An 18,750-nucleotide genomic window follows, 5' to 3' on the forward strand; every position below is an offset into this window, starting at 1 on the left:
GAGTATTATGTCTGAGTAAACTAATACGTTCATATCAGACAAAGGGTCTTTCATGGGATCTGTGAGGGATCCTATGAAGGATTCATGGAGGACAAGTCTATCAATAGCTACTAGCCATGATGAAGGCCATACTCTGCCTTTCCCCCTTGCTCCCCACTCACCCCCTTTAGTTGGCTCTGGGAAGCTCAGAAGAACTCCAAGAATAAGGGGAGGGAGCAGAGGGGAGAACGATTCACCAGAAAAGCTGAAATGCTTGCCCTGACCGAACACTGCTTAATGCAATGTTGATTTCCATTATACAGCAGCTGGATAATTGAAATATTACTGTTTTTCATCACTGAAATTTTAAAATCTAATTGACACAACAAGAATTTCCACAAAAATCTTTCCATTGGAAAGTAAATCTGCTCTTCATGGCCAGAACAAATGATAACTAAGATCAGGGCCAGCCCACCCATGAGGCAGACCGAAGCAGCTGCCTCAGGCAGTGGAAATAAAAGAGGCAGTGCCCCTGTGGGCAAATCAGTCCCTCCCCACCACCTTCACCACCAGTGAAGAAGCATTGCCAGCAGCAGCACCAGTTTCCAGCAAGATCTCATGAGATCTTCTCCGCTGTCAGGGGCACTGGTTGGAGTACTACCTCTACAGCTTCCCAGGTAAGGGTTGTGACATGGTTCAGCAGCATGGCGGCATGTTCATGGTGAAATAGGACAGGCTCCCCCTGGCTTAGATGTATTAAAATCACTCTTGCTTTTCCATTTGTTTCTGCCATCTCAAATGGGAAAGATTTGTGTTAATGGATCAGTGTCAAGAATCCTACTCTTTATATAGATGGATTCAAGGCTGTGGGTGGCTACAGGCTGCCCCCAAGGTATTCTAGCCACAAGTATGATGGTAGGCAACTCATTCACAGATCAGGTTCCATGTGGTTTTCCATTGCAATAACTGAGCTAAAAGTCACTCTGTGGTGGGAAATGGGCCTTGGTTGTGTTCAAAGGTTCAAGCCTGAAGCCTGTAATTATATTTTTCATAAGATGCCTGGAGGACAGAGCAACTTCCTATCTTCACTTAGTTTGACTTACTGTAAACTACCATGCGCCTTCTTGTATTCAGTCTTGGATTCTTGAGTTCTGGAAAGTGATATGCACCCAGTATTTACTGTCTTGCGTGAGCTGTGAAACACCAAAGAGAAAACACCTTCCCCATAGATCCTATGCAAAACCCTGCTGATGGAGGACAACTTATGGAAGCAGAGTATAATTAAGCCGAGTAGCTCAGTGGGAGACCACATGAGCTGATACAGAAGATCTCAGTAGCAGCCAGTATACCAGAGTACATTGAATAGGAGCGTACTTAATAGACAACAGATCTTATTCTGCCAAAGTTCTGAGATGGATAGTGAAGCCATTTCTCCCTATTCAACCAATTGAAGTAGGCACTAGCAAACACTCTATGGTGGGTGGTGAGGGTGGGAAGACACACTGAAACTCAATCTTAAATAGAGAAAGGCACGTCAGAATAAGGCCTGCATCTGAACAATGCTGGAGGAGATCACAAATTTGAGTAAGGAGAGCTAGAAAGGTGTCTGCCAGCAAGCAGCAAAGAGGCAATTAATGTTCTCATATTGTGGTTGTCTTACATAAGCTGTTGCTGCTTTAACTTTGACTTTTCACAGTCCCAGGCATCTCTACTTGGAAAAAGCATCAGCTAGCGTGTGATGGGGAAAACCTCTCCCTGAGACTCTGGAGAGCTACAGCCACTTCTGGGCTATGTGGACATGAAAACAGACCTAAAATAAGGCAATTTCCTATGGTTCTAGTTGTTGTGCTAAGGTTTGCTCTATCAAAACAGAATGCAAGTCACTACTTTAAAGCTGCAAATTGTTTCTGAACTGCCTTAGAAAATCAGTGACTCACATCCTGTCTTGATGCATAGTGTTAATAATGGTTCTTATTATTGTGTACTGGCTTTGAAATGATTGTGTACTGGAACCCCATGGCTGTTTCACAATTTTATTTAGGAGAAGAGGAGACTTCCACAGTAAGCCTGATCTTTGTTGTTTGTTTGGGATAGTGTTCATATTATGGGTAGTCACAGCACTTGCAGCTGTCATTGAAGACCAGGCCAGCTGCACAACTAAATTGAAAAGTCCGGTTTCCCACACAAATGTAGAATTTTGACTTGTCTTTGGGGTCTGCATGCATGCCATCAACTTTCCCAACACAAAAAGTTTCATCTCCTGAATCCGCTGGCGTCGTGACGACAGGATCAACTGTGGGCGTAACTGAAGGATCAACCGTAGGTGTACTTGGAGGATCAACCAGAGGGCAGTCTGGCACAATGGGATCTGAAACAAAATTGAACAGCTAGTGTTAACAGTTGTGGTATTCTCATTTATACACAGAGAGACACCTTTCTCTTTTCCCTGTTCTCCTCATCTCCCTTATTCCCACTGCATGTGCATGGTGGATGCAACTGAGGGAGAAGACTACAGAGTCTTTCAGTTCCCTACCAAAGTCCATTCCCAAAGTCAACGAAATGATAGCTCTCTCTCAGATGTCAGATATTCTCTCCAGCTGGTCTAACTGTAGGCTAAGAACCAGTAATGGGCCTCAGCACCACAGCCCATTTCCTGGATGTACCATAGGCTTTTAGTTGGACCTACCCCAACATGTGCAGTGCAGAGGGGCGTGTGTGTGCAGGAGCTGGTTAGAGAACAAGGCTTTAACATGCTAAGATGGAGGCAGGGGGAAGGAAGAGAATAGAATAAAGGAAATGGGCAGAGTGGCTAGCCAAGTCTGAGGGAAGGAAAAGAGAAAATGGGAAGGAGGGAGGCAAAAGGGACAGATGGGCTGCGGGAGAAGAAAAGAAGGAACCATTTCTGAAGAGGAATTAGATATCAACAGAATATGATGTTTGTAATTGCCAACTGATTATGCCAAACTCTGGCTCCATCCTCCACCATTTGTGACTAGCTCTGCCTCAGCACCATTATTATGTGAATGCACGTTTACAATACATGTGGGCATGGTTCCCAGCCTTCTTGAGTGAGCTAGAAATTTTGAGAACCCCTGGTGTGGGTGAAAGAGAAGGCTTCTCAAGCACAAAACCAGCCAAGTAATAATATAGAGGAACTTCTGCTCCAACACAGTCGCCTAGGTTGTCATTATTGTAACTATTGGGAAAGGCCATCAAGAGTGACACCAACAATTCAGGCTTGCTCAGAATATGTTATGCACTTTTCATTCCCATCTCAATACTAGAGAAGATGAAAAAGTTGCACTCCATCACACTCTCTTACCATTTGTTTCAAGCAATCGCTTCAGCTCAGTTATTAAAGGATTTATTCCCTGATTACATTCAGTACCACGGAAGTCATCCAAGTCTATGGCCCAAACCATGGCACCTCCAAACTTATGCTCTTTCAGATATTTGACCTACAATTTTAAGAAATGTAAAAATTGACTATATATTCTGATTTGCCATCAAATGTAAACAGATGCAATGGAATCACCCAAAAAAGGTAGACAGAAATAGATGATATAACAGTTAGTACCGGTATATCATTACCCTCCATAGAATTAATTCATTAAAAAGAACTGTCTTTGACCCACCCATTAGACCTTCCAGGGTTTAGGGGCTTCTAAATTTAGAAAAGATAAGATTAAGGGTGATGATAGAGAAATCATTCTGTATCAATTGTGCATGTGTTCATTCATAAGTTTATTCCATCCCATTTCCACATTAATCTGTGATATATCTGCATACAACAAGTCTGTATGAACATTTGTATCTAAATATGTATTTTATCACAAAATATGGATTTAAAAACTTAAACTCATTTCTATCTTAAAATATCCTTTTTTTCATGCAGCCAAATATGTTATTTGAGCCAAGAAGTTTATCACAACATTTGGAGAAGTGTGGAATCTGAGGGATAATTATGTTCTGGTCTGGCTATTAGTTCAGGCAGTACAAATTGGTTTGGTTCATTTAAAGTATGGACCAGACAAAAATCTCCTCCAACTATCATACAATGGTACAAATGTTTACCTTACTGCTCTCCCTGCAGCTAATTTAACAACAGGGAGACATGTTAGACATTTATAAAATTGTATGGCAAGGAAAAAGAGGGTAATGTTCAATCATTCTCCCTTCAGTAACAAGTGTAATCATGTATGTCTCAACAGCAGAAATAAATATTTTAGAGGTAGAATTAGTAAATAAAGTTTTAAAACAAACAAAAAAGCTTACTTTGTGTCTATAACTACAAATGTCATCATACGTAACCCATACATTCCCCTTGTAGGCATATGGGACTTTTTGATCCTCCAGCCATCGTACTTCAGCATCCTTTAGGAAAGCGCACACCTATGAAAACCAGAAAATTAACAAGATTATCCAGACTTGCCTTGAAACAAATAAGCTATTGCTATTTTGCTTTGAGTCATCTCGTCTAAGTTCCTTCTGATACAGGAAATCGAACACTTTAGCATCCCTGATAGGGATCCACATCACTGAACAATGCCTGGCTGAAAATTAGGCAGCTTGATTTAGACTCACTGAGGACTTGACATGTACAGTCATACCTTGGATCTCAAACGCCTTGGCTCCTGGACAAATCGGCTCCCAAACAATCAAAACCCAGAAGTGAGTGTTCCGGTTTTCAAACGTTCTTTTGGAAGCCAAACGTCCAATGGGGCTTCCACAACTTCTGATTGGCTGCAGGAGCTTCCTACAGCCAATCAGAAGCCACGCTTTGGTTTCTGAACATTTTGGAAGTCGAACAGACATCCGGAATGGTTTCCATTCGACTTCCAAGGTACGACTGTAATGCAGAAATGATGGTGGACAAGTAAGTTTGTCTTTCAACTCTTCTGGTATCTCATGAAAGGACGAAGGAGGTTTGTGGACCTTTCCCCCCCAATACAAATATGAACTGCATCACAGTAACTATTCTCAGTAACAGCAACAAACCTGAACCTTTGATATGTGTAATTATAAAATTCATTATTACAAAGCGTCATGTTCTCAGGTTACCTCAAAGTAAGCCCAATATCCAGCCTCCTCTGTATACCTCCCTGGGGGACCAGCACCAGAGACTGAAGCACAGAGACCTGTGCTGCCACTATTACTGAGCGTGAAAGAACGCCCATAGGTGGGGAATCCCATGAGGAGTTTCTCAGCCGGGGCCCCTTGGTCTCTCCAATACTCCATCGCATACGCCTGCCAAAACACAAAGAGGTGCATCTTTTACAATGTATTTTCATCTTACTAGATAGATAAGAAAGGGGCTTCAAGGGATCTTTACTCACGCAGTTGAAATAGTCGACGTCACACCAGTCAGAACCTGAGTACAGGGGGCTGTTGCATCCAGTGGTGCTATCCCAGTCACCGTGGAAGTCATACGTCATCACGCTGATGAAATCCATGAGTCTGATGCAAATCAGTAATCATCCGTTAGGAAGCGGTGGCTCCCCAGGCACTGAATTCAACCACTGTGTCATTGTGGTTTGCTCTTGTGGGGGAATGAACTAAAATGCCACCAGTCAAATGGAGCATCATTTTGCACTTACTGAATCCCATATACATAGACTTCCCCTTGCCCTTGTAAGATATGGAAAATATGCAGTTCAGTCCTATGGATCAGAAGTCCAACCTGGCTGACAGAAGGTTCTCTGATTCAATGGGAGAGGTCTGTGAATTCTTCTCTTTCCCCTCACACAGCCTACTATGTTGTTCCAAAATATCTACCAACCCATTTGAGCAGATTTGAGGGAAGTGCAGAGAGAAGAGGAAATCAGGAAAAATGGTCTTCCTCATTTCCATCAACAGAAACTTGTGGTAGGCCCAAGAGCCTTCCATCAGCAGAGGGTCACAACTGGATACAACCTATGGCTATGAGTGAGGGGGGAGCACAAACCATCCTACTCCCATTTTTAATTACTTTTGTCTACTATTGGTTTTGTTAAGAAAGAAAAGCAATTGCCAAAACACGTTTTTGCAGTGTTACATGGTTACAATATAGAGTACATTCTGAATAAAAAGTGTCCATTACTCTTCTAAATCAGATAAAAATATATTCTTCCTTTAGCCATTAAAACATCCATCTCAGCAATCTCTCAGACTTTGAGGAGCCACTGCAATCCTAACAGCAACAGCCCAACACTCATCCACACCTAATGAATCTCCCAGGATCTTTTACAAGAGATATTAAAACCCTGATCTTAAAAACACTGGTTTGGAAATCCCATTCATTTCAAGAGAATTGTCAGTCCTGGTAAATTTGAGGAGCCCATGTGCAGTGTTGAAAACCGACCCTAGTAATATGTGTTTTTACATAGGGTGCATTAATTGTTGTATTTAGAAAAGATGACCATTATGATTTCAACCTGTTCCTGTATTTATAAAAGGAGAGGGTGTACTTTCTGCATACAATAACTGTGCAAGATCACATTGAATTAGACCAGGGTATCTTGAGAATTCTACTTACTGCCCTAGCTTAGCAATTTCATATCCAGCATCAATCGTTTCCACACCAGCAGACACTGCTGCTGTGATCAGTAGACTAGACGCCCCGCTTCTTGCAGCTTCCTGTGTAAAGGCATCCCGCATTTCCTATGATACAAGAATGGTGAGCAATGCTTATTCAACAGGATAAATGAATTTATTAATGTCTTGAGTAAAGCAGGTAAAATGGTCAAGAATATTTGCAACTGGTGTATTCAGGTGACATTCCTACCTGAACCAGGGTGGTAAAGCGTTGCTTGTCCTCAGAAGGGCTTCCCCTAGAGCCTGGGTATTCAAAGTCTAGGTCAATTCCATCAAAACCATATTTACGGAGGTATGCAATCACTGAATTTATGAAGGTCTTGCGATTCGCAGCTGTAGAAACCATGATGGTGAACCTGTGGAGAAGTCCACTCTTAAATATGATTTCTTTTTTTCTGCTAGTGCAGACAAAAACAAACTTTAGAGCATAACACAGCCAAGTTAAGCACTCTTCGTTAATTCTTTGTTCAGAAATATCTGGGACTTAGAAGTGATTCAGGCTATGTATGGTGTTATCAGTAACCTTCTCACCATCAGTGGTGCCTGCATAAAATGAATAGGAAAAGACTCACAATTCGGTGCCAAAGTTCCATCCTCCAATTGAGAGCAGTGTCACCAGTTCTGAATTCCTGTGAGAAAAGGCAGACACAGTACAAACAGCACAATTATTTTGCTGCTTTTAAACACCCCTCCCTCAACACTATTTTCTTTAATGATAAAGAAAAATGACAGTGTTTGCACTGCACCTTTGAACTATAAAATCTGGCCGTGCGGCCACACTGACACTGGTAGCCACTTGCTCACAACACCCTTTGCCATACAATGAAATTATGCAGCATGCGCAATGCAGCACTGATGACCCAATATCTGAAACCAGATGGAATCCATGAGATCTCACCCTTGTTTAACATATTATGTCACTCCCATGAATGCAGGCACAACAGCAGATTCCACTTCTACCAAAATGAGTTGCATGCAACATGTGAACAACAGAATTATAGAGTGAAGTTGTGAAAGAAATCCAAAATTTACTCTGCCACTACCTTCAGAGACAAGAATCAACAGCAACCAAATTCTTCTGTGCCACAGATGCAGGCACAAGAAGGAGATGTGTGTTTGAGTGGTGCTGTGCTGATAGTTTATTCTGCATTTATAGCTGTTGCAGAGTATGGGTAATATCCAGCTAAGTCATTACAGTGTGACATCAGTGGACTTTATTTATGCCCATTGATTTAAATGAGTGGCTTCCAACAAGGTAGTTCTATTAGCGCATGAATTTCTGGCTGCACTTTAGAACTTCCACTCCCTCTCCTTCACCCATGCATGCCTCAAATGTGTTCTGTAAGTTCCCCCAACTGTCCAGAACTGGGGAGGGAGCAAGGGGCATGTGGGGAAAAGAGAGTGAGGAGCAGCCAGAGGCCTAGCACTATTGAAACTACTTCATTGGATATCACTCAACCGGTCTTCTCTATCATTGTTTATCACCCTGTATTTATAAGCAGGATTCAGATAAGCTACCTTAACACAACTTCATAATTCTGACCTCTCTTTCAGTGCTTGGATCCGAGGGAAGAGTTCTTCATCATTCCATTCATAAGGTGCTATCTCGTTGTTTTTCATAGTAACAAAGGCATAACACAAGTGGGTGCAAAGCTGTGGATCGACATTTTCCGGGAAATACGTCATAGGGCTTGGCCTATACTGAGACCAGTTGGTGAAGTAGCACACGAGTTTATAAGCTGTGCCTGGATGGAGAAAGAAAACCACAGTTAATTAGACAGAAGAAACCTCTGCTTGTGGCTTATTCATGTCACACATTCAATGACTGATTCAAGTAACACAGGGTTTGCTCTTACATGCATTTTCTTCAGCAATAATATTAAGGATTTTTAGATTTTACATATCATCTGAGCTGGACTTCTGTACCTCAGGTTAAGAACTTAATTCATTCCAGAGGTCCGTTCTTAACCTGAAACTGTTCTTAGCCTGAGGTACCACTTTAGCTAATGGGGCCTCCCGCTGTCGCTGCGCCGCCGCCACACAATTTCTGTTTTCATCCTGAAGCAAAGTTCTTAACCCAAGGTATTATTTTTGGGTTAGCGGAGTCTGTAACCTGAAGCGTCTGTAACCTGAAGCATCTGTAACCCAAGGTACCACTGTATTTTATACTGAGGTATTTCCCTCTCCCTCATCTTCCAGTCCCTTTCCCTGTGACAACAACATGTCATTGCAACCTTGAGCTCAGTTATCCCTATGAGTGCCATGTACTCCCTTGTCCCTCTTATTGTACCAGGAACAGTCTGTACACTCTTGCCTGCTCCTAGTAAATCATTGTCCCTACTGTGCCCCTATTTCTGTATTTCAGAGAAATTGGGGGGAGAGGCATATTGTAAATGTTTCATTAGTGTGACTTTATTTATCAGTGTCCAGTTCCTTCCATTAGCGGGAATCAGGTCATGATGCATCTTCACATATATAATGCAGCCACATGGACACAAACAAATAAAATGAATAAGCGGCTTACCCAGCTGCAGGTGCAGCAAAATGGCCAGGCCTGCAAAAGAAAATGACAGAATAAGAATAATAGGAAAAGAGAAAGTGAGAAACACCACGAGCAGGGTTCCATTCCATTGTTAATGTTTTCCCAGTGTCCATAAAGCTACCCAGAAGCCAAAAGTGTGTTATGTCTAAGAATACAAACCTATCCCACGGCCAACAGTAGGAGGACTTGAAGCTGTGCTACATTCCCAGCTCTGGTACTTACACTGGACAGGCAACCTTCACTGAATCAGCTGCCAAGCTCCTTCTTGTGTCCCGCCTCCCCATGCCCCAATGCTAAGGGAGATGGCAGAGAAACAGTTTGGCCTTTGAATTTGGAGACTGTGTGTTTGATGAAGTGGAAATATCCCTGGAGTGCAATTGTTGTCTCTGAAGGGTTGGTGCAAGATGAGCAGCTTTCCTGTCGGCTCCACTATGAGCTGCTTCTATATTTGTGAACGAATTGAATGCTATCAAAACACTGATGCTTTCTCATACAAAGAAACCTAAACTCAGAGATGCCTCTGGAATTCCCACCTTTGGGAAAGTGGATTGCCGGTAATAAGACTTCCTGATCTCATATCGGGCCATCAAATGACCCTGACCACAAAGAAATTGTTCACCCACTGAATCTGCCCTTAAGCAAATGTTTTAGCTTAATTTCTTCAAAACTTAATAGGGAAAGATGTCATAATGCAAAGCTTTCCAGGGATGTTTTTTTAAAAAAAAATCTGGTTTCAACAGTTGGCAGGTCTCGAGAATGCAAGAGTGACTTACCAACCCACAGCAGAAATTTCCCCATCTTTCCTCCTGACTTCGAATGGAAGTCCAGATCAGGAGATGAGCAAGGCTTTATATGGAGGCTGAAATATCAGCTATCACTGTGGAACCCACACACCTGTGGTGCACCCACCAGATTGCATACTACCCAGACAAATAGAACAATCAATAAAATCCCATGTATTCAAGGGCAACAGCAACTTGAGCATCTGACTATCACTTCAAAAGTCTCTACCCTGGCAAAGACCAAAAGAGAACCCATGTGATATAGTGGTCAGACTAGGGGAACTGCCCTTGGAACAATCACTACCAGGGATGGGAGGGGTGTGTCTTCAATTCAGTTCTCTACATTTCTGCAGCAACTTTTTATTTTATTTTTGTCCTGGTGAAAATTCTTCGGCATTTTAGTGTGAATTTTTCTAGACCCGTTCCAGTTTGCATACAGAAGAAACAGATCTACTGGTGATGCTATTTCCATCGCTGTCCATACTGTACTGAGTCATCTAGAACGACAGGGAACCTACGCAAGGCTGTTGTTTGTGGACTATAGTTCTGCCTTCAATACAATTCTGCCAGACAGGTTACTCCTTAAAATGACCAATTTGGGTATACATCAGAAGATCTGTCTGTGGGTAAGGAATTTCCTGACTGATAGGCCGCAGACAGTGAGAATGGGACCTTACTATTCTTCTACTCTAGTATTAAGCACAGGAGCCCCTCAGGGATGTGTGCTAAGTCCCTTTCTCTATTCCCTGTACACATTTGATTGCACCCCACTGTATAAGTCCAACACAATCATCAAATTTGCGGATGATACAACAGTGGTGGGGCTCATTAGTGAGAACGATGAGACTGCTTATAGGAAAGAAGTACAGGGGTTAATTCAATGGTGTAAAGAAAACAATCTTATGCTTAACACCAAAAAAACTAAAGAACTCATAATTGACTTTAGGAGAAAGAAAAGTGTATTTTTACCATTGCACATAAATGGCGAGGAGGTGGAGAGGGTTGGTAGTTTTAAATACCTGGGCATTTATATCTCTGAGGACCTCTCATGGACTGCAAATATTAATATGGTTGTGAGGAAGGTGCAGGGGAGGTTGTATTTCCTGAGAATGCTCAGGGGACTGAATCTATTTCAGCACCTACTTCTGTCCTATTATCACAGTACCATCGAGAGTGTCTTAACCTATAGTATATTATCGTGGTATGGGAGCAGCTCTGAAATGGATAAAAAAGCTTTACAGAGAATAATTAAAATTGTCCAGAATGTTATTGGGCTCCAACTACCAACCCTGGATGAGATCTTCACGTCTCGCAGCTTCAAGAAGTCACACAATATCCTGAGAGATCCCACCCATCCTGCTCACAACTTCTTTGAACTGTTGCCTTCGGGCAGAAGATATAGGACAATGAAAACACGAACCACACGCCTTCTGAATAGTTTCTATCCAAGAGCTCTGATTGCACTAAATAATGATCTCAGGGCCAGTTGCAAGAAATAGCAAGCAGGGAGTAGGAAGGAATGAGATAGGTTTTAGGTTATGTTATGCCTTTAATAGGTTATGTTATATTCTGGATTATGTTATGTTTTATAGATTATGTCTGAATAGGATGAGAGTGTTGGAGATACGTGCAAATGTGTATGTGAACCCAGTCTTTGGGTGTTTGATTTTCGTTGTTGTGTATACTGTGTATATACGGACAATGACAATAAATTTATCTTATCTTATCTTAATTTTTCCTAATAAACACATTTTTGGATGAAGTTTATTGTTGCTAGCAAGTTCTCCTAATATAATGCATGCTTGTGTGTTATTTTCACTAAGATACAGCTGTACCTTGGAAGTCGAACAGAATCTATTGGCTCCTGCAGCCAATCAGAAGCCACAGAAGCCCCATCAGAAGTTTGGGTTCCAAAAGAACATTCTCAAACCGGAACTACCACTTCCAGGTTTGCGGCATTCAGGAGCCAAAATGTCCGAGTTCCAGGGCATTTGGGATCCAAGGTATGATTACATTCATTTTGATGCACACTTTTTCAAATATATGCATTTTTGTAAACATTTTTTCGTTGGAGAACTCCCTTGCAAAATTTGGGTAAGTGCGAATCTTGAAAGATGGTTGTGTTGTAGTTCCCATATTGTTTTGCAAATTTTATAGATTCTGTTTTAAATGTGAACTGAATTTTCATCCCCTGTTGCCTAACCCTACTTTATTCTCACGGGGTGCTGTGAGAATAAAATAGGCAAGAAACCCATCTATGTTCCCTGAGCTCCTTAGGGGGAGAGAAGGATATTCATGCAATAAAATAATAACAAATAAAACTGCAGGTGTCTTATCCTAGTGGGCCCAGCAAAAATGTGTGTCACCTGACAACAAATTCTCTTATTGTTTGCAATTATACCCCCATAACAAATTTGCATGACAAATACAGTCAGGGTCAGCTTTTGCATGCTTTTGAAAAATGTGCAGAACATGATGTCACTGGTTTCTGCTTTTATGCATATTCAGATATATTTTGTAGCAGCTCCTAGTCAAATATTTGTGTTGATCCATCATACATCCAGGACTGCATCGGCAGTTTCCATAATCAATTTTGAATCAGCAGGTGATGCTCTCTCTCCATGTTGATGGCAGGCTGGAAATAAAACATAGCACTAATATTCAAAGTACCCAGGGTTTTAATACAGTGGCGAGGAACCTCTGGCCCTCCAGATGGTGTTGGACCATGATGTTGGAGTCCCAACCAGCATGGGGGGAAATCAGGGATGATAGGAGTTCTAGTTCAAGAACATCTGGAAGGCCACAGGTTCCACAACCCTGGTTTAATTAGGTGGTTCCATTTTGATGATGCTATTTGTTGAGCCAGTCATAGAGCAATTCAGATGTTCAACATCTGAGTTTTTCAGATTTGTTGACTTGGATAGGGTGATATAAGAGAAGTGTAGTGACTCAGTACTTCTTCAATAATAGCCTCCACCCCTTTGGCATCTTTCTGCTGAATGCCCCTTGAATAAAGATAAATATTGGCAAGAGTGGAGCAAACATTTGATCAATCAGAGCAAACTCTTTGAAATGTTCTAACTGGGCATGGTGTCAACTTAACCTTCAGAACGTGACAAGTAGCTTGACTGATTGAGCTTCATCTAATAATGAAAGAAAGTCAAGGCTATTTATTCTTGCCTCACCAGCCACCTCCCTCTGTTTGTACTTAGCCTGCCATATCCACAGCAAAGCAGTTTCTATTGTTTTGAAAATACCCATTTGGCTTTCCTATTCAACGGCCTTGGTTTGCCTTCACGTATGCAAAGCCAAAGTTAGACTCTTCCACAGCAATTATTCAGAGGGAAATGTTTTTATATACTTATTATGAAGGTTACATTGCTCACATTTCTATTTCTGGTCAACTGAAGTGAACAACACAAAAGCCATAGCATAAGATAGGGAAAGTTGGAGAATATTTTGGATGAGACCAGAAAGCAATTTTGTTGAAGACCACATGATGGTGACCATGGAGATTATGATGGTCTAGTGGGAAGGATTAAAAAAAAAAGTACAATTTTATAGATGTGTAGAGTTGAGATGCTACAAAAACAGCCGAATGAATAGAACCAACCAGGAACAGAGTTGTCACTTAATGAGGTTGGAAGATTTCCTCATTAGGTCCTTTTTTACAGAAATTGTCATAGCTATCTTTTAATGAATGCTCTTGGGGCAAAGGATTGAACTGAATGAACCAACTCCATAGTACTTTTTACACTTACAGACTGGGAATGTAAAGAGCAATTCTGTGTGTGTTTACTAAAAGATAAGACCCACTTTATTCAATGGCACTTAAAGTTGTGTGCATAGGATTGAAGCCGAATGCTGAGATATATTCAATTATCCAGGGCTACCCAGTGAATCAATGGAACTTGGGGCTTGTAGTAGTGATGTAAACATAATCCATTTTATCACTCACTTTATGACACCACACATTATGGAAGCTATGATGACACTGCTGTTTTCTGAAGAAAATAAACAAATTGTGGATAATATAATCATGCTCCTAGCCTGATTAAAGATGCAGACATGCCACCCACATGGTACATTTGCTGGAAAAAACATCACTGAACAATAGCATTGTTGTTGTTGTTGTTTAGTCATTTAGTCGTGTCCGACTCTTCGTGACCCCATGGACCAGAGCACGCCAGGCCCTCCTGTCTTCCACTGCCTCCCGCAGTTTGGTCAGACTCATGCTGGTAGCTTCGAGAACACCGTCCGACCATCTCGTCCTCTGTCGTCCCCTTCTCCTTATGCCCTCAATCTTTCCCAACATCAGGGTCTTTTCCAGGGAGTCTTCTCTTCTCATGAGGTGGCCAAAGTATTGGAGTCTCAGCTTCAGGATCTGTCCTTCTAGTGAGCACTCAGGGCTGATTTCCTGAAGAATGGATCGGTTTGTTCTTCTTGCAGTCCATGGGACTCTCAAGAGTCTCCTCCAGCACCATAGTTCAAAAGCATCAATTCTTCGGCGATCAGCCTTCTTTATGAAGAAGAAGAAGAGTTTGGATTTGATATCCCGCCTTTCACTCCCCTTCAGGAGTCTCAAAGCGGCTAACATTCTCCTTTCCCTTCCTCCCCCACAACAAACACTCTGTGAGGTGAGTGGGGCTGAGAGACTTCAAAGAAGTATGACTGGCCCAAGGTCACCCAGCAGCTGCATGTGGAGGAGCGGAGACTCGAACCCGGTTTCCCAGATTACAAGACTACCGCTCTTAACCACTACACCACACTGGCTCCAGCTCTCACTTCCATACATCACTACTGGGAAAACCATGGCTTTAACTATACAGACCTTTGTTGGCATGGTGATGTCTCTGCTTTTTAAGATACTGTCTAGGAACAATAGCATACCTCAGCAATAATATCTGCTATGTGAAGTATGGACCCACCATATGGGCAGGCCGCAGGCTGGGTTGTCCTATTATATAGCTGCTGGGATTGACAAGGCATCTGACCCTCATCTGAATCTCATAGCTCTCCTGTAGCTGCCTCTGATTAGTTATCATTTAACGCTTGGGGAAAATAATTAGCATCACATGTCATATGCATGGAAGCTGCCGAACCAATTAACCAACTAGAAGGATTACTGTTAATAGCACCAGTTTTCCTATAACTTGATATTGCTGGATAGTTTTGATGAACCGCAAAAGCATTTTTAGTTTGCTTTCTATTGCCACCTGCAGCCTGCCTGGGCCATAGTTGTATATAGGATGCAGATCTGAAAGGGCCACATAGGGTAAACCACCCGAAAGGTATGCTGAAGAGTTTGCTAAAACAGTCATTGCAGATACAGCTGTTGTTAGTAACTCAGAGAAGGTTTGGGAACCTTCAAGCTTCCAAGAGGTCCAAAGTTTAACCTCAGAGGATGCTGAGCCATGGTTAAATGCCATTAAGGCGGAACTTGATTCCTTAGAGAGGAACAAGACATGGGAACTAGTTCCAGGCCTGCCCAGGCCACAAAAGATTTACAAAGTTCAGCTATTGCAAAAGTTTTTCAGCGTTAATTTTATGCATTTTTAAAAATCACCATGGTATTTAACAATACAGTGGTACCTCGGGTTAAGAACTTAATTCGTTCTGGAGGTCCGTTCTTAACCTGAAACTGTTCTTAACCTGAAACATCACTTTAGCTAATGGGGCCTCCAGCTGCCGCTGTGGCGCCGCTGCACGATTTCTGTTCTCATCCTGAAGCAAAGTTCTTAACCTGAGGTAATATTTCTGGGTTAGCGGAGTCTGTAACCTGAAGTGTCTGTAACCCGAGGTACCACTGTAATATCTTAGTCATCATGCATAAATCGTGCACATAGCTAATAAGCTGCTCCTCATTATCACTAGAGGTTTGCCCTTAACAATGCAGCCTTAAGAAGAAAATATGATACTTTCCCAAAAGGAATACATTATACCAGACAGGGAAGTAAAGTATAATGGTATGCCTGTAACCACTTGGCACTGATCATCTGTATCATCTCTAGCCAAATGGGAATCACACCTGTTTGCCCCACCCCATGTGCTTTCAGTGTGCACTTCTGAAAGTGTGTGCACAACTGCAAATTTCATCCCTCTGCAGCATCTCCATGCCCTATTCAGAGGGTTGCTTGGCCCTCAGGAGTGACTTTAGGGGCCATAGGATAATGTAATGCAGAGAGAAACCAAGAAAACTCCACTGCACAAATCAAGCTCCACTCATCTATCTATAGCCCATGTTAGTTTACAACACACTCAGTGGATGTTGTTGTTGATTACTATGATGAGAGAGAGAGAGGTGATGGTTTGAGCTAGTGGACTAAGATTAACATTCCAAGACTGCCATCTACTCTAAACACTATTTAGCAGTGGCCCACCCAGTGTTGGTGAACACTTCAATTTCTTGATGTTGGGCACATTATTTTTAAATTGTAGAGGTTCCTTTATGCGATGAGCTGTTTTACATTTGCTTGAATATGGCACAAATAAATACAGATTTACATATCTATGTGTGCAAATGTTCCACCATATATGACAGGGATAGATTATTACTTGGAATCAACCCGACAAGTTTAAATAAATTCTATTTAGAGTAGACTCATTGGGAGAATTCAACATTGCTCTAAGGAGATTGTACCATTAGTGCAAATATTTCTGTTTGCACATTGAAGCATTCTCCCAAACTGCTGTTCTAGGGATTTTCTGACCCTCCAGAGCAGACTTGGGGGCATGCAAGGGGAAGAGAGAGTTGGAAAAGCCCCTCTGTGCTAGTGGGAGCCAGTGTGGTGTAGTGGTTAAGAGTGGTAGATTTGTAATCTGGGGAACCGGGTTGGCGTATCCGCTCCTCCACATGCAGCTGCTGGGTGACCTTGGACTAGTCACACTTCTTTGGAGTCCCTCAGCCCCACTCACCTCACAGAGTGTTTGTTGTGGGGGAGGAAGGGAAAGGAGATTGTTAGCCGCTTTGAGACTCCTTCGGGTAGTGATAAAGCGGGATATCAAATCCAAACTCTTCTTCTTCTACTACTTCTTCTGCTAGTGGAACTGGGTAGTTGAATCCAGCCAACTGAAATGAAGGGACCTAAGTTATTCAAATCGCTTAATACGTCCACTCTGAGTAGAACTAATGTTCACAACACATCCCATGCCTTCCCTCCAAAATGGGGTCCAAGGCAGCTTACAAAAGGCAATCAGAAGTTGAACAATAGGGCCTGGGCACCAAAGTTCCCTTCTCCTGAAGTGCCATCTGTTCTTGGGCCAGCCAGCCTTGGAAATGTCCATCTACTGCCATCCTTGTTAAATTGCAGGAGAGGGATTAAAAATAATTTATTTGCCTGTGCTTCTGATTGAACTGTGGCATGATCTTCTACTGCTGCTTTGGAGTTTAATTGTGCCTCTTTGTTTGCTGCCCTTCTGCTATTTATATTTTATTTTTTGTAACTTGATATTTAATGCAATTCAACATACACACCCCTCTTACATATGTGGTTTGGACTGAGTGGAGGCAGTGCTTTTTTTCTTAAAAAATGTTTAGGGGTACTCTCATTTTCCTACTCATATTGAAATACAGCCCCTCAATGAGGCCAAACTTACATCTGAGGAAGCAGGAACAGAAGGGTGAACTCTCGGCCATGCGGCTGTTTAAATGCCACTAGCCACGCCCCCTAGCCAACCGGATTGGCCGGCTGTGGCCATGACATGACTGGAATTCCCCCAATTTACAGGGGACTAGCCATGCCCTCCTGCTGGATGCAGGAAGAGTCTGAGGCCTGACCGCAACCCAGCCCGCCTTGGAAGGCGACCGGCTTTCACAAAATGTTTAGGGGTATGTGCACCCTGTGTCCCCCCAGAAAAAAGCACTGAGTGGAGGAATTCCTTTGGTCATTTCAGCCAGTGCAATCCCACCAACCCAGACCTTGCCCACCCCATCCACTGAATCTGCAGGCATGCAGGATGCTAGCCAGGGGTATCGCTGCCAGTGCAGCCCCACAGAAGGCCCTGAAATGGGGTCTGTCCAAGCTACTCTCCCAACTGGTGGCACCAGCAGAAAGCCTGTTCCAGACCCAATCTACCTCTCCCCACCACCGCCTTGTGCTGAGTAACCAGATTGCAGATGCAGCAGTAACTCCACTGCTTCACAGAGCTTCATCAGTATTACACGCCCGTGTTGTGTTGTGTTGTGTTGTGTTGTGTTGTGCTGTGTTGTTAATTTATTCTGGATCTCACCTAAGGTATTTTGGCAAGTTAAAATGTGGGTTGTCATTTCTAAACAGACTGATATTGTTATGAGTTTGTGGGTACCAGACTCCTCTAAATTCCTGGGTCCAGTAGGGGTTAGAATTTAATCAAGGCAATTGTTAATACTTTACATAAGATAGGCCAATTTTCTGAGCAGAAAAGCAACTGAGATGATGGGCCATTAGAAGGACAAGAGGAAGGTGCTAAGCCATAAAGAAAGACGTTAAGACAGCAAAGGCTCTGTACTAGATGGCAAGTGGTTGGGAACCCTCCTGCTCAGAAGAACAAAAGCAAGGCTTTAGAGTTGGCTGGAATGTGACCTGGAGGGAAAAGGCTGCAGTCTGGTAAAGGCAGCAAGCTGGAAAGAGGGTTAGACCCATGGCTGGTGTCTATTTGAATCCAAGGCTGCAGCTATAGGAGAAACAAGACCCTCTTGTTTCTGTTAATGCTGTGGGGTTAATGTTGCGAACCCCTCCATCACAGGGGGGGTTAATGCTGTGAACCCCTGCATCGTAGGCTCAGGTTATGTAAATAAACACATATCCTAAAGACACCACAGTCTCCATTGTGCCTCACTTCCAAAAGGAAACATGGACCCTGGGTAAGCACACCTGGAACCTCTGGAATCTTGCA

The 18,750-nt window shown here is 42.6% G+C and overlaps 1 protein-coding gene across 1 annotated transcript; it reads right to left on the minus strand.

Moving 5' to 3' along the window:
• Positions 1–2,011: 2,011 nt before the first annotated feature.
• Positions 2,012–9,084, minus strand: LOC309371691 (acidic mammalian chitinase-like). Its single transcript, XM_081914578.1, has 10 exons — positions 9,077–9,084; positions 8,096–8,297; positions 7,125–7,181; positions 6,743–6,908; positions 6,494–6,618; positions 5,316–5,436; positions 5,041–5,226; positions 4,255–4,371; positions 3,302–3,437; positions 2,012–2,347 (listed from the first exon to the last, which is right to left on the minus strand). The coding sequence occupies exons 2-10, from the start codon at positions 8,236–8,238 to the stop codon at positions 2,082–2,084; spliced, it is 1,317 nt and encodes a 438-aa protein (XP_081770704.1). The 5' UTR covers positions 8,239–8,297; positions 9,077–9,084; the 3' UTR covers positions 2,012–2,081.
• Between the last annotated feature and the right edge of the window lie 9,666 nt (positions 9,085–18,750).

This window comes from Podarcis melisellensis (assembly GCF_964234715.1).
Source record: "Podarcis melisellensis genome assembly, chromosome: 6".
In the NCBI taxonomy this organism is placed as follows: Eukaryota; Metazoa; Chordata; class Lepidosauria; order Squamata; family Lacertidae; genus Podarcis; species Podarcis melisellensis.